Source organism: Pan troglodytes, chromosome 14 (assembly GCF_028858775.2).
Source record: "Pan troglodytes isolate AG18354 chromosome 14, NHGRI_mPanTro3-v2.0_pri, whole genome shotgun sequence".
In the NCBI taxonomy this organism is placed as follows: domain Eukaryota; kingdom Metazoa; phylum Chordata; class Mammalia; order Primates; family Hominidae; genus Pan; species Pan troglodytes.
This window is the reverse complement of record NC_072412.2, coordinates 37464901-37481051: the sequence shown is the minus strand read 5'-3', so window position 1 is coordinate 37481051 and position 16151 is coordinate 37464901. Positions and strand designations below refer to the sequence as shown.

The 16151-nt window shown below is 34.5% G+C and overlaps 1 protein-coding gene and 1 long non-coding RNA gene across 6 annotated transcripts in view; one reads left to right on the top strand and one right to left on the bottom strand.

Annotated features, from left to right (window-relative positions):
* Positions 1 to 800: 800 nt before the first annotated feature.
* UFM1 (ubiquitin fold modifier 1) lies at positions 801 to 14311 on the bottom strand. 2 transcript variants are annotated; one of them, XM_001149496.8, is made up of 6 exons: positions 13889 to 14311; positions 13755 to 13811; positions 9520 to 9577; positions 5681 to 5720; positions 4481 to 4513; positions 801 to 3101 (listed from the first exon to the last, which is right to left on the bottom strand). In XM_001149496.8, coding segments are annotated over exons 1-6 (258 nt in total). In that variant the 5' UTR covers positions 13891 to 14311; the 3' UTR covers positions 801 to 3033. The 2 variants fall into 2 exon arrangements, with proteins under 2 accessions (XP_001149496.1, XP_009425187.1); XM_009426912.5 differs by having other exon boundaries at positions 13583 to 13811; positions 13889 to 14000.
* LOC104001824 (uncharacterized) overlaps positions 13742 to 16151 on the top strand; it is a 304895-nt gene continuing 302485 nt past the window's right edge. For all 4 annotated transcript variants that reach the window (XR_008538781.2, XR_008538782.2, XR_008538780.2 and 1 more), the window contains exon 1: positions 13742 to 13872. This is a non-coding gene — a long non-coding RNA (uncharacterized LOC104001824). The remainder of the gene's footprint in view (positions 13873 to 16151) is intronic.

The following is a 16151-nucleotide window of genomic DNA, read 5'->3' as shown; positions in this document are numbered from 1 at the left end:
GTCCAAGATTCCAGAACATATTCTACTTACTTTGACCCCTTAGACCTCATTCTGTTCTTCTACAAAGTGAAAAGGTGGCCTTCTCATTAATTCTCAAACCACCTGCATGGCAGAAATCACCAGAACTCCTGTTTACAGAGGATCTTTATATATTATTACAGATGTAGTAAATCAGAATTCAAGGAGTGGTTTCCAAAAATCTGTATTTTTAATTTCCTAGGCGACTCTGTTATCACCCAGGTTTGGAACCTACCAACCTAGCCAGTTACAATAACCCCATTTTCTTCTCAACTTTTTTTTTTTTTTTCCGTCTGTAAAATGGACAGGCATTTGGAAGTACTGTTATGTATCACTGAATCACAGGAACAAATTCTGAGAAATGCTTCCTTAGGCAATTTTGTCACTATGTGAACATCAGAATGTACTTGTACAAACCTAGATGATGTCACCTACTACAAACTTAGGCTATTTGATATGGCCTATTGCTCCTAGGCTACAAACCTGTAGAGCATGTTACTGTACCTAATACTGTAAACAACTGTAAAATGATGGTAAGTACTTGTGTATCTAAACATAGATAAAGCACAGTAAAAATATAGTAATATGGGACCACGGTCATATATGCAGTCTATTGTTGGATGAAACATCACTACTATGTCTGTGGCAGATGACTATAAACTAATTTCTCTGACTTATGGTCATTAATCATCTTTGCCCTTTTTTTCTTTACTACATGTATTATATACTGACTCAAAAGGTGTGCTGATTAAGAGCTCTAATAATAAGAACAGACAATATGGTTTACAATATAACAAAATGTATTGTCATTAGATATTAATTATAAACCAATAACGCATGTAAACTGAATACAATACTTCAAATCATTCTGCACAAAGAAATTACAGATCACATTTATTTAATAACAAAATGTCTAGTTGTTTAATAAAATGTTTTTAGGAACTTACAATGTTCAAAACCAAAGAATAAAAATATTAAATATATCACTTTATGGCACAGGACAACATAAATTTATTTTTGTAACACAGCAGGCAAATTTTTGTGCTAGAAACAGAATGGAGAAAAATCTAAATTGAAGCAAAAAGTCAGGAAATGGGTGTTTATAAATTCCTGCTTAACTAAGACTCAACATTTATTGTAAGAAACGGGGCCTCTGAACATCAGATTTTGTTTATAAAAATAAAAACTTCCTCCCTGTCTCTGCTAAAAATACAAAAATTAGCTGGGCGTGGTGGTGCATGCCTGTAGTCCCAGCTACTCGTGAGGCTGAGGCAGGAGAAGCCTGGCGACAGAGTGAGAGTCTGCCTCAAAAAAAAAAAAAAAAAAAAAACAAATAAATAAAAATAAAAACTTCCTCAAACATCAGATTTTTTCACCTCAGCAAATACTTTTTCCTTTGATAATTCATAATCCTGCTGTTCATTTGTCACATTTATGAATATCTGGTAATTTCATAAACAACTACCAATGGCACACTTCAAATGCTGATTCTGTTGAATCTTCTTCTTTTTTTTCCCCCAATGAACTTAGGGCCTATGATAGAGAAGATACTGAAACATGCTAAGATAATAATTGGTCTTAGAAAGACTTTACAGCAAGTATTTAATGAAAGCCACTACATTTCCAGCTCTAAAAAGAGCCAGACACAATCCCTGCTTCCAGAGTTCACCATTCAGAATACAGGAGGTCAAGCACTGATTCTGAATCATTATGGGCTTTGATTTCGTCTTTCAAGATTTGCATAGATACTGATTTCTTCTGGAAGGGCAAATAAAATCTTCCCTTACACACATCATTCTTTGGATTCTCATAAGGGGTATTTTGAAGTCTGTATGTTGACAACGCCAGTAGATACTTTGTTTTCTCTAACTGCCGCCTTCTACTTAAGACTATGTCAAGTATTTTGTTTTCCCTTTCAGTTCTCCCCAACATACACCTTCTGCAGTTTTGTCTATCCAGTCCGCTTTTCTGTAACACTTTGCTACCCCCTTCTGTTCCCCTTCACTGTTTCCTCTGTTGCTTTCCTCCTTAATAGAAGCCTGGTGATCTGGGCTTCCCCATCTTTCCTTTCCTGGCTTCTTATTCACATGGGTGACTGATCTTAGCACTTCCTTAAAAGTTGGGTTTTCAATAAATATAACTCATCAGCACTTCTGATCTGTATTTCCTTGAGCTTTTTTTTGATCTTCAGATCTGTGCAATAATACTCTGTTCCTGAATGCTATTTAGAAATACTATCCTCAAAACACCAGTGGTTTCTTGAAGCTACTTGTTTTAAATGTTGTATCAAAAGAGATTGATAAAGGAATGTATAACTCAGCAAAGGATGCTTCTACTGTAAATTCCCACCATTAAAAGTACTGGATTCTACAGGTCCACCATTAAAAGCTGGTATGGGATACCAATTTATACACATAAGGGTTAGATTAAAATTTTAATTTTTTGGTTGATATTAAACTGAAATTTATATAACTGAGGTCTGAATCTTAAAAAAAGTAAATGATAAAAATTTAATATAGTTAACTGTTCACTGATATGTCTATTCACTTCATCATAACCTATATATTTAATTAAAAATCAAATTATGAGTCTGCAAATCAGATGCTATCAAGCAAATTGCCATCCAGGGTCCATAATTCTTTTTATATTTTTATCTCAGATGAATATATACGATTCAGTAAATTTTAATGTTCCAAATTGTTCTAAAAAAAAAAAATTATCAAAAGCTTCCAGTTAACAGTTGGCTAATTCATTTGCCCCCAACGAACTACCTGTTTGTGTTGTGAGGTAGCATCAAAGACTATGATCTTCTGTGACAGTAGTAGCCTTAATTCATACGCATTCCCTCTTCATAGGAAGAGTATGGACAACAAAAAGGGACAGATGAGTCACCTTTCATTATTCATTGACTCCTGGTGTTTTCATAGTATGTTAAATGCCTGATTTCAATTTTACAACAACAAAAAATACCAATATTTATTCTGAAAGGCAATCGTATGTTCCAAGTAGCAGATATTAACAACTTCCAACACGATCTCTAGGAATAATCCGCAGTTCTGAACCATGTTTTAGAAAAACATTTCCTATACAAACAAACAAAACATAAAGTTAGATATCTAAAAATCAAGTTATTTTAATATTCTGACAATTATTAAATATAATAAATGATTTAGTAAACAGTAAAATGGGTACAAAAGCTCAAGCATCATAAGACCCCAATTCCAAGCTTTTTAAGTCTTGTTCCTATTCTCCTATCTTCACAATCCAACATACGCTTAAAATTTAAAATAACACCAGCCATGAAAACTCTGACGAATACTTTCATCAAGTAACTGTGAATAATTTAATCATGAATACTTCCTTCAATATACAATAATATATCTAAGGACAGGAAAAAAAATGTAAATTACTACAAGTGAAAAAATTTAGATACCCTGACATATTTGGGGTCAATTGCCTGATGAGATTTTCTTCATATCAAGGATATGCACATTCAATTTTTAAAGATAATAAAACAAGCAGTATGTTAGAGTTAGCAGTAATTCAAACTACTGTAAAATATTGAAAGTTTCTCGATTAAGAAAAAAAGAAACCTTTGTCTACTAAGTTTAAAGGCATCCATACAATAAAGTGCCTCACGATTTTCAATAAACCTTTTTAATAAAATTATATATTAACAACTACTGAAGTAACAAAAATTTGCAATTTTAAATCACTTCATTTTCTTTATGGCTGAATTTCAACCGCAAGGCCTATGAAAACAACATAATTTTGTTACAATAAAGAAATACTTTAGAATATAATTTAAAAATAACTACTGCTCTAGAATGAGGTTACATTAAAGCATGCCTAATTTTAAAACTTTAGATTATAAGCCTAAGAGATTACATTTTAAAAATATAAAACTAATTTTAAAAAAGTTTTAGACTTCTTTTTATAAAGTATGAGACTACTTTTACCCTGTCTCCTGGTCAGGACACCAATATATCACCTGTATAAATTTAACAGTTTGAAGATCTGAATGTAGACTCAGCCCCTTGAAATGTAAATGACTATATTTAAAAAAAATAATAGCACTTAATGAATGCTTTCTATAAATAATCCAAGCTATTAAGCACTTTACAGTCACTATCTCACAACTACCTTAAGAGGTAGGTCAAAAAATACTCCAATTAGAAAGCAATCTTATCTACAGACTTTTTGTTATATATAATAAATACTCTTAATGCTTAAGCCACTATTAGGTTTTCTGTTACTTGTAGCCAAAAACATCTACAATCAATATACACAATGAAACAACTTATTACTCAGACACACAGGTAAAGACTGGTATATAATCCCTAAAACACAGCTCCATTATGTTAAAATACTGTCAAGTGTAATTAGAATAGCTTAACTATTCAGTGTCAATTGACATATATAACCCCACCCACTCCTCCTCTATGAGTTTTCAAATACTCACCAGCAGTCTGTGCAGGATTTATTCCTATTCCATCTAGAAAATAAGTTGTAAAATCACATACATTATTTCTAAAGCTAAAATGGTTAAATAGTAGCAAGGAAAGAGATTTGCCAAAATAGTGCTGTTGTGTATATAGACATAAGCCAAACAATTTAAATCCAAGAACATGAGTGACAATCTTTCAGGTAAATTATCTGTTGAAATCTACTATTATTCTGCATTCATACACATTGCTGGGTTAGACAAAAACGTCTGTCAATGCAATGATCTTGGTAAGTTCTATGGAATATAGGTTATTAATTCTATTTTGCCATATAGAATTAAAAATAATGTTTGTCCTTTCTTCCAAAAAACTAAAAAGCCCCTTAGGTATGCCATGAATCATCTTCGTATTGTTCTAGGTCATAATATCTTAAGGCTGGGAGACCTCACAAAGTCATTTAGTTCAACACGTTACTAAGTTATGACCTAAAACTTTCCAGGTAGTAAGCTAGCTTTTTTCCAACAGAGAAACACTTCAATGTGACAGAATGCAGAATATTTTAGAGTGAGAAATTCTACCTTATCTAAGTTACATCACGCACATTAAGCCCATCTCCTGTCCAAACTGCACTTGGGCAACGCATCAGCACTCATCAATACTGCATTGTATACTTGAAACACAGTTAAGCCCTCCCTGCAATCTTTACTCCTCATTTTATTATTTCACTATTTTCTCACAAGATTAATTCCATCATCATTGATTATCAGTGTTCCAAGATATTAAGATTTTTAATTATATACCTAAAACGGAATAAAATTATCATTATTGCAAGCCTACAAGAAACAATTTTCTATCAGGAAAGGTATAGCAAAGATACATTCCTGCTTAACTTTCTATATTCTAAAGCATTTACCAAACAACTTTACTTAATAAAAAAAAAACTTGCTAAATAAAGTTATTTTCAGTTATAATCTGGCATGAACTGGTAAGGACAAAAGATATTATAAAGTGCTATACTATATCAAAAGCTATATACAAAGAAATGAAAGGAGCTAATTATTAACAATAACCCTGACTTAGTGTTTACCAGTAAGTATATCATTTATGTTGATATACATATACTTGGGGCTTTTTGTATTTAATTTTAATTAATTTGGTTCCTTTTACACCATTTCTATAAATTTGAGGTAATACATAATTTTATAGTGAATTCTTACCATTGGTAATAATTGCACTTGTTGCAGCAGGAACTTTAAACTAAATAGAAGGAAAAAAAAAATATATATATATATACACACACACACACACACACAAAACTATAAGATAATTAGCAAGAATGGGGTACAAATACCAATTCTATAATTCTAAAGTAGGATTAATCTTTTGGAATAAGTGAAACTATCAAGGAAAGTACAGCTGACCCTTGAATGACATATGCAGATTTTCTTCTGCCTCCGCTACTCCTGAGACAGCAAGACCAACCCTTCCTCTTCCTTCTCCTCAGTATACTCAACACAAGACAAGGATTAAGACCTTTCCCATGGTCCACTTCCACTTAATGAATAGTAAATATACTTTCTGTTATGATTTTCTTAATATTTTTTCTTTAACGTTATTGTAAGAATACAGTATATAATACACATAACAAAATACATATTAATCGCCTGTCTGTGTTATCAGTAAGGCTTCCAGTCAACAGTAGGCTATTAGTAAAGTTTTTGAGAAATAAAAAAGTTTTATGCAGATTTTCAACTGCACAGGGGGTTGGAACCCCTAACTCCCACGTTATTCAAGGGTCAACTGGACTATATCATATGCTTTATCTGTAAAAAAAACCCTGTATTATAAACAGTGCTTTTGATTGTATTTAGGACACCATTAATTATAAAAGTGTACCTTATTTTATGCATTACAAAAATGAAAAACCACTGTCAATTTATGCCCAGATCAATGTTTACTCTTTAGGACTTATCCATCAATTTTGTCATTTATAATTCTCTTGAATAGCAAAAAGTACATGCAAAATAAACTGATGAGATTATTCCTAAAATTTCTCCATAGAAATTGCAAGATCTGAACAGATGCTCTCTGTGTTTAATGGGAGGTGCCTACCGAAGATTTTCAGGTAACAACCAAGGCTTGTATTCCTTACATTCCTCTGTAATGATTTGCTGATTTAAAGCTCAAGGATTGCAATAGTCCAATTATGTCATTAGGAAATAATAATTAAGTGTAGATGATGTTACCTAGACAATTAAGTGAAAGCCATTTGGCCAACAGTGATAGCAAGCCTCCCCTGATCTATTTCAGAGATGTTTAAAAAGATGTGTTTTTTAAATCAATGAAATGTGGTATGGAATTTATTGGTAGCTAAAAGGTAGATTCCATCTCTTAAAGAGACCAGCAGTTGCCAAAGTGTGTTTATGTCTTCACGGTTTATGCATTTATCCAACAAATTTAAGCATGTTTGTGCTATGGACTAACTTTATAGATATTATAGTTGAGTTTTGTGATCAAGTTTGGAAAACACATTTAACTAGTGGTCTTCTCAAAAGCCTTTAATATACTCCTAACAGAAATGAAGCGTTTCTCATATTTTTTGACCAGTAATCCCTGTTCTTCATGAAGTTTTTTTTTTTTTTTTTTTGGTGGTACTAATTTGTGTGTGGTTCTAGTTGTCTGGGAAACACTACTCTAGGCATTTATAATCATTACATATACATAGTTGAGAAAAACTAAAAGCTTATTTTAAATTAGAAACTGAAGAATCAACTTTTAAAATAAGGCCTTAAACATACCTGAGAACAATTACTTGTTATAGTATTATGTACAAATTAATAATAAACACATTTTAATCTCAATGTGGTACACTCTTAATTGTGTCCTTTTAAAGATTTTAAAATTTTTAAAGAATTTCAAAGTGTACTTAAGTAAACTTAAAAATGCATCACAAATATTTTGCACAGGCTGTAATCTCAATAAGAATTTGATCAAACACTCAAATGAACTATATAGGCCTCTCAGATTTCCAAAGCTAGAGTACTACAAAGTTTTTAGTTACCCTACTGATTGAGTCTTTTACATCATGCCCATTTTAAGATAATCTATGTATTTTCTTAGTCACATCCATGTAGTAGCAACCTATAACTTTAAAAACCAAAAGCAATTGCTGACACAGTTTTCCCTTTAGGCAGAATGTGGAAGAAATGGTTAAACCATGAGGAGGCATCACTGGTGATGTAAAATGCAGAATCTATTCCTTTTTGTCCTACAGTACTGACAGGTTTTCTACTGAATGCAAAGTATTCTTTTATGGTCTTCTGTTTTCATTTATTTTCCTCCTCCGATCCCCCATAATTCTTATAATTTAGGGCTCTTTGCAGGTTTCAACAATTCATTATTTACCCCAGTCATGTGCTGGGAAATTTTATTATTGCTTACTAAGGCAATTTTACCAGGGATTTAAATCCAGACTCTTGCTTTCTTGAGTCAACTTTTGTTCTCACTGAATGATTCTACAATGTTATCTTGTGAAAGCCCCTCTCACAACGATCTGAAAGTCATATCCTTTCTAAATATGTAACACCTATGATTCATAATAGTGATCCTTTTCCACTTAATGAATAGTAAATATACTTTCTCTTATGGTTTTCTTAATATTTTCTTTTCTGTAGCTTACTCTACTGTAAGCTTTACTTATAAACTACCTTAATCAATATATATGGTTGTGTGGTGTTTCTTATTCACTACTGTATGTTAAGATTTTCTTCTACTTTAATTAGAAAACCAAGATCACAAAAAATGCCTTTGCATTATAAAGGACACACAATGAGTAACTAAAAAATATAACAAATATTAAATAAAGCTTATATAGATCTACTTCTTAAATCTGGAATTTGTGGATTCTGTTATGCCCCAGACTAGAATATTTCTTGCAAGTAATCTGTGCAGCAAAAAGTAATGACAATGCTATACTCAGATTTGTGTCCCATCTCATTTTACTTATTCTCTCTGCATGAAGAATCTATCAGACACAAAACAAATGCTACTAGTTGGCAGTTTAATTCTGAATGAGTGACAAATAATGTTAGTGATTCCTGACAATACAAGGAGCTTTGAGCACTGATGGATTGGCTGACTTGCCATAAATCAGTGAAGTACAGGGCAGGATTGTGTGTTAAGCTATTTTTTATTAATGTAGTTATGAAAATTATTTTTCTGTGACTATAAACTTTTCAAAAGATTCTGAACCAAAACGTTTTGATTTGGGTTACAACGTACCTGTTTAGCACTTTTAACTTCAACAGAAAATTTCAGGAAATAATGTTTTTACTCAAAATCACTTGATCAGAGAGGAAGGTCAGGTATTAACTACTTCCATTTTGCAGAATAAAAAAGAGGGATTTGCATCATGTCACATAGCTAACTAATGACGCACCTACAACAGGAACCCTAAGTCTCCGAAGTCACATTTGGGTGCCATTTCTACCAGATCATGCTACTTTTTCAGGTGTCATGTCCAAAAAGTTGCATTATAGATATTTCTAATAATTTTGGATGAAAAAAATTGTTTCTTATGAAACAGAAAATTCAAACATGTTTTACAAAACTAGAAACTTTTCAAAACAACAAATTTTACTGACAGTCCACGTGCTCATATAGAAAATTTGAAAACTGTGATAAAGATTTTATGAAATTGCAATTTTGGAATCAAGACTAGTAAAATATGAGTATATAGAATATAATGTGATATAATGTTGCATTTTAAAAAACATTTAAAAATCAGCACCTTTTTAGTTTTCATAAAAATTCTCATAAAAATTCATTAAATTCTTATAATTTTCAATGGTTGCATTAATCAGATATGTCAATTTGTTTAACTCATGCTTCTTATATCTGAAAGTAAGTCTTAACTATCATCCTACTTTTTGATAACATAAACCTAGTAATGAAGCCACATGGAAATGATGGGTCAAAGTGCATGCAACTCTTAAAGACATTTGAAGCATATTGGCAAACCGCATTCCATAAAGGTTGTTCCAACTTCTGTACTTACTTCTTCTGCTGCAAACTTTAAGACTGCTGTGAAAGGTGTACTTTCAGGAACACTGAGTCTGCAAGAAGAATTTTAAAACAGTTTCTTTTAAAGTCACCATTTTCTAAAAAAGCCCCTTTGTTCCTTATTTCCACTACTGTAGCCAATCTGGACAAAGCTGTCTTTTCAGTTTCAAAGTTAGTGATTTTGATTGCATACTATATTCTTTAACTCAAAATAATAATAATAACAACCCAACAGCAAATAGCCTTAGAGCTGGGATGGTGCCCGAGCTCCACTTGAGAATTAACCTTTACAGGTGTAGATTTATATATTTCTAACACTTTCATACATGTAAGTCTAGCATATGAACTGCTGTTTGTTTCTAGAGATGGATTTCAAAAAGGTGAAGCTCTCCTTGGTCTTCAGTCCACTTTACCTCCCATCTAAATATCTATGCACTTGACCCAGTAATGTTATCATTTTCATTATAAGTAGAAGGCTACTTGGGAAGCATCACTGGATCATAAAGCTTTTGATGAACCTTCTGTGTACTCTTAATAATCATGTTCAAAATTAGTAGACCAAATTAATGAAAATGCATGAAGTTCATTATGTCAAAATGCCAATAATGAAGTGATTTTTCTACCATCATTTAAAGTGGGCTAAGTAAAATGTGAAATACCATTTTGGAGAGGGATGAGTGATTTTGTTAACTGACTCATATAACGGCAAGTATTTTAAAGATCATGAATAAATAGATTTTTTTTTTCTTAATGACTTAGTCCCAGGGTCAATCTGTATGAACTTTCCAATAAAAAAAATCAAAACAGAAATTTACTTTATACCTTAAGAAAACACTTAAAGACACAGTAATAGGTTTTTAAAACTTCTTATAAAAAATAAGATTCCTAAGGTAACATAAATTACAATGAGTGAAAACAGAAAACAATCTTTCAAAGCAGAGGAGACTGACAAGCTAACATTTCTCACTGAAACTTCTCTATTTGTCCACCATATTATTGTATTGTTCTTAAGTGTCTCAATACCAGCTACCATTATTCTCATGTATATGCCCAGGCTCCTCACTCAGTCTACAGATCTCTGACTATAAGAATCATTATAACAGGAACAGCATATGGTACCAGTTTTCAGTAATAGAAATGTGAATAGATTTCTTGGCTGCCCTCATTCCACAACTCCAAAATACTATTAAAGGATGAAAATGGGTATCATTTTTACCCTTTCTTTACTAATGTTTTTGGGGGGTGGAAAAAAATAAAAACATATAAAGGATAGCCATTTGTTTAAAAACTAACGAACTGGCAATGTCATAGTTTACAAACTAGGCAACAGTATTTTACAAAGTATTTTTGCAGTATATATGTAGTTAAGAATCTGAGATTCATTTTCCTAAAACTCTGCATCAATTGGAGAACTTCTAAACCCTTGGAGTTCAATTCACTTTTAAATCGGAGACTTGGAAATGTCCTTACAATATACCTAGATGTCATACTGATGCTCATTAAAATAAGTTTCTATCTGTATATTAAGTTGGTGAGTGTCCACAGACAAGCCAATAAAAACAAATCAAAAATGAAAACATCTTTTAATGCAAGTTCTAACTGGCAGAAAATTAGAGAAAATGAGAGTTACAGTGACTCCACAGATCTTATCTAGATTTTAAGTTGTATTTGCCAGTCATTTCATAAAATCGGTACTTAAATTATCCTAGTGTTTTGAATAAATTTACATTAATGAGAATTTTTGAAGTAAATTACTGGCATCATTTGTTTTTTAAATAAATATATAAACAAAATAATAACATAAATCGGTAAGAATTATTATAAAGACTAAGTCCACAGGTAACTCAAGAAGGGCAAGATTAACTCTGTGAACAATTAGAAAAATCTTTGGCCAGAAGCGGTGGCTCACGCCTATAATCCCAGAACTTTGGGAGGCGTAGGTGGGCAGATCACGAGGTCAGGAGATGGAAACCATCCTGGCTAACACAGTGACACCCTGTCTCTACTAAAAATACAAAAAATTAGCCGGGCGTGGTGGCACGCACCTGTGGTCCCAGCTATTTGGGAGGCTGAGGAAGGAGAAGAACTGGGAAGGCGGGCGTTGCAGTGAGCCAAGATCGCGCCACTGCACTCCAACCTGGGCAACAGAGCGAGACTTTGTTTCACAAAAAAAAAAAAAAAAGAAAGAAAGAAAGAAAAAAAAACAAACTTCATAGAGGTGAGATTTTTATTATTATAAAATATGTTGTGATCATGAGACTGCATTCTAAGCACAGAAAATAACATGTGTAAAGGAAGCAAAGATTAAAAGGGCAAGCTTGTCAAGTACCCAAGTACTAGTTACCATGTACTTTGAAAAGAAAATATAGCACAGATACCCTTGTACACACATTTACACGTTATGTGAATTTTCCACACACACATCCTTATACACATACACACACAACTACACACGCACACATACATACTAAACAACAGTTGTACCTACTAAATTCATTCAGTCACCACATATTAACTGAACTGGTACAATGTTCCAGGCTCTTAATGTTATTGTCCTACTCTATCATTTTCTTCCTTCCTTCTCACGCTCTCTTTCGAGTACATTTGCATATTGATGAGAATCCAGTATAAAGGGAAAAACCAATCATGAGGAGAGAGGGGGCACTGGACTCCATCTACTTTAATCTTGACAAGACTGAAATAGATGGGAACTATAGCTCAAGTGGTTTTTCATAGGAGTGAAGTCATTTTTTCCATTCTAACAGGATGGGAAATTAACGGATTTATCCATGTAGTGGTAGGTTTACATTGGTGTAAAGATGATAGAATTTCCCTCTGATGGCTTGATAGCAAGGGAGACAGCAGCTGTGGAAAGTTTGAAATTTTTAAACAATCTTTTCTGAGAATAAGGAGGAAAATGAGCAAACTTGAAGAATGTATTAAGTACTAGGTACTATTAATTGTAGTCATGAATTTAACGTAAACCCTCCAGTCTGTTATTTTCTCCAGGGGCAGTCAGCTATGTACAGATAATACAAACAGCTGGTTTCAGAGTTGGTGTTTCACTAACCAAAATATGCTGAGAGGAGAGACAGGGCCACCAGAGTTGAGGGTGTTTGCATGAGAATGATTTAAAGGTGGACCAATGGACTCTTAACTATATAAGGAGTAAGGTAAGGAATAGAAGTGGGGACAGCTACAGATAAAAAATCACTGTGATTAACGGATTAAATGAAACGTTGTAGATGAGAAATTATAGTAAATCAGGTAGGAGAGAATGTATTTATCCATAAGAGTGCCTGTAAACGAAATGTCAGAGATGGAGCAATTATTGGAATCTTAAGGTTCTAGGCTGCAACCATGAACACCTGAGATAAAGTGTAACAAGGATATTTTGGAGATGAAAAGATCAAGGGAGGAAAAGGCTGAGAGGTTGTATGGATCATGGATTGGTAAATCATTGAAATTTATCAGTCAGCTAGGTAGGCCAAGGTACTAATTAATTCTGCAAAAAATTCTATTGTAATCCTGTTCTTTGCTACATTTCATGCTACTTCCAACTGCAATAACCTCAAGAGTGTTTACTTAAAATCTATCACTCAACTGCGAAGGATAAGTAAAGGCCCCACATGGATAAACTATCCCCTATCTGCATTTCCCATTCCTACTAAATACTCTATTAAATCCCAGCATAGGAAGGGTGTGATCTGAGTCTCATTACTTTGTGATGCCCGATTGCTGAGTTACTCATACACAACGAAACTCAGAAGCCGCGGAATAACAAATGTTCAAGTAATTTCAAAGTCTTGACTATCAAGATGGAATGTCTTCCTTAACTTCCTCAACCAGCTGGCCAAAGCGGTGAAACGCTTTTCTAATATCCAGCAGATGGGGACTGTTTAAGAATCCCAGCAAATTACCAGAACCTGGTCCACCTGTCCTCCCGCGCCACCTGCCCACCAAATGAATTCCGAGGGGAGGTCACTAATCAGAAACATACCCACACCCTCGTGACGGGGCCAAGCTGCCAAGCTGACACTTAGCGAGCAAGTACGGACCTCTCCTCGCAGGCTCCGGTGGGAAAGGCTCCTGGAAGGGCGCGAGCCAGCAAAGTAGATGAAGTGAAGAGATGAAGACTGCGTGGGGTAGTTCTTGGAAAGGCTCGGATCATCCCCAACCCAGCCCCGTCTTGTCCGGCCCCAAAAGGCCCATCTCGGCCGAGCTACTCACACTTTGTACGGCAGCCGTGGGTCCGACGTCAGCGTGATCTTAAAGGAAACCTTCGACCTGAGGAAAAGAGCGGGAGAGAGTCAGGGTCGGGCAGCTGGACCAGGAATTAAGGCAGTCGGTAAGCAAACACTTACATGGTGGTGCCGGAATGAATCTAGAACACACGACAACTCCCCGGGGGTAGCACGACTTCCTCTAGTGTGCTGGGGACCGCCCCGCTCCACTCACGTCCACGTCTCCCTCTGCAAACTGGGGACCTCCGAAGTTGTTGCTATCCAACGCACTGCCTGAAAATTGGCCCTAAGAGCTCATGCTAGGTAGCGCTTTTAAATTACAAATATCTTGTGCTTTTGCGTTTATATATCTAAGAAAAAAGTACGGATTATATTTATAAGATATCTTTCTAACTTTGGTAATTTGCTACCATATTTTTAGTCAGGCAGAATAAGCGTGGGCATAGAGTGTAGGACCCTAGGTTCCAGTTGGCAGGTTGGGGCGGAAGTAAGGTTATGGGGTAGTCGGATGAGCGAGATGGACTTGGGGCGAAGCTCGGGGCGAGGCCGGGGGCGGGGCTGGGGCGGACGCGCTCTAAAGTTGCTAAGGCAACCTGAGCGCGGAAAAGCTTAATTGGTGCTCCAGAAGCAGGAATTGCAACACTGCTTTATCATTAGTTTTCTTCTGTCTTTCCAGCAAACCAATCCTGTTATATCCTTTACATTTCTCATAGTTTCTCCTTCACGCTTTACTTTCCGATACTGATTTATAACTATTGAATTTCGGTTAAGTAAGACAGCTATCAAGTACGAATTATCTATGCCAAGACTCCCGCTGGGGTTGGTGAGAAAAAATGAGGTTTCTACGTTTGGGGAACGTGGCGTCTAGTTGGGAAGACACATCTATGAACAGGAGATTTCAGTAATTTGTTATATGGTCTAATTAAACCAGTGCGCTAAGTTGCTAATCATTGACCACATTTATTCAATTTAACAACCAACTTTGAACCCTTTCTATTTGCCCGGCGCTAAGCTAAACTCTGGGGAATCCAAGATGAGTAAGGCAGGTAGGCGTCAACTCTCTAGGATCTAACATCCTGTGTAGTGATGACGGAAGAAAATTGTCCTCTAAACTTTATTACAGATCTAAACCTCTGTGTTTGGAAAATATGCGTCTGTCTCACAATGACTGAAATGCCCTTTTAAAACAGCATGAATAGACAAAGGAGGAAGCAGGTAGGCATTAAAATAATGGGGCAATCTAGTTGATCTTTAGAATATGCATCAGATTCTTAAGGAGAGATACTTAAGAGAGGAACCAGGAAGGAACTGTAGTAGGGATAATGGAGATCAAATTCATCTTTACAATAATTTTGCAGCCAACTGATCTTCTATGGTGACATTTCCCAGTGGAGAGAGTTCTGGTTCTGAGTGTAGGCAAGTAAGACTCCAATATTCTCATGACAGCCATCCTCACTTTTTAAAATAATGGTCTTACCATATATGTAGATGAAGCCAAATATTGATTGACAGATAAAGGGATCAACAGTTACAGCCTTAATAGCTGAAAGTATTCTATTAGTGGGTGTGACTAAAACTTGTGAGAATAGTAATAAGGATAAAACTGTGATTGTGTCTACCTATTGTCAGCTAGCCAAATAATAATGAAAGAGATGAGTGTACATATTTACAGTCTATAAGACTACATATTATATATTTTGAAACAAAATTTGCATCCTGCTATTTATAGTTTGGTTTCTGCTCATGAATCAAAACGTGGCAAAATCCTAAAGAGAAAAATGGATATTAATCAGAGAGCTTTTACTGTATGTATAAAAAGTGGTGAAAACAGAATTCAGTCCCAGACAGTGTGACTTTAGTACTCAGATTCTGCTGCTTCAGAAAATACATTTGTATATCAAAATAACATCTCTTGAGATATTAAATAGCAGCTGTTTCTAAATATTTAGAATTCTTTTTCACCTCAATCCCCAACTCTGCTTCTCATGTTTGTCTCCTCAGAGTCACAGCATGATTTCTGCAGCCTCCTGAGTTTTATTTTGCTTAGGACAAGAAAGAAATTATAAATGGATTTATTTATAATCAATTTTTTTAACTTTGTGAAGGGATTTGCAATTGGAAAATTTTATAGCAAAACAAGGACCTTCTCTTTTACTGAAAAGTTAAAATGTTAAAGTACATTTAATGGCTGTAATCAGAAGCAAACTCTGGAGCAAATTTTTGGAGATAATTGGCAGTGGAACATTTTAAGACAACAAATAGCATAAATGGCCTAATGTGTTTTGGAAAAGATCCAATTAGTATCATGTAGAGGCAGAAATGATTGTAGAAGTGCACAGTGTGACCATGTTAGACCTCATTAAATGTCAATGAAGCATACCAA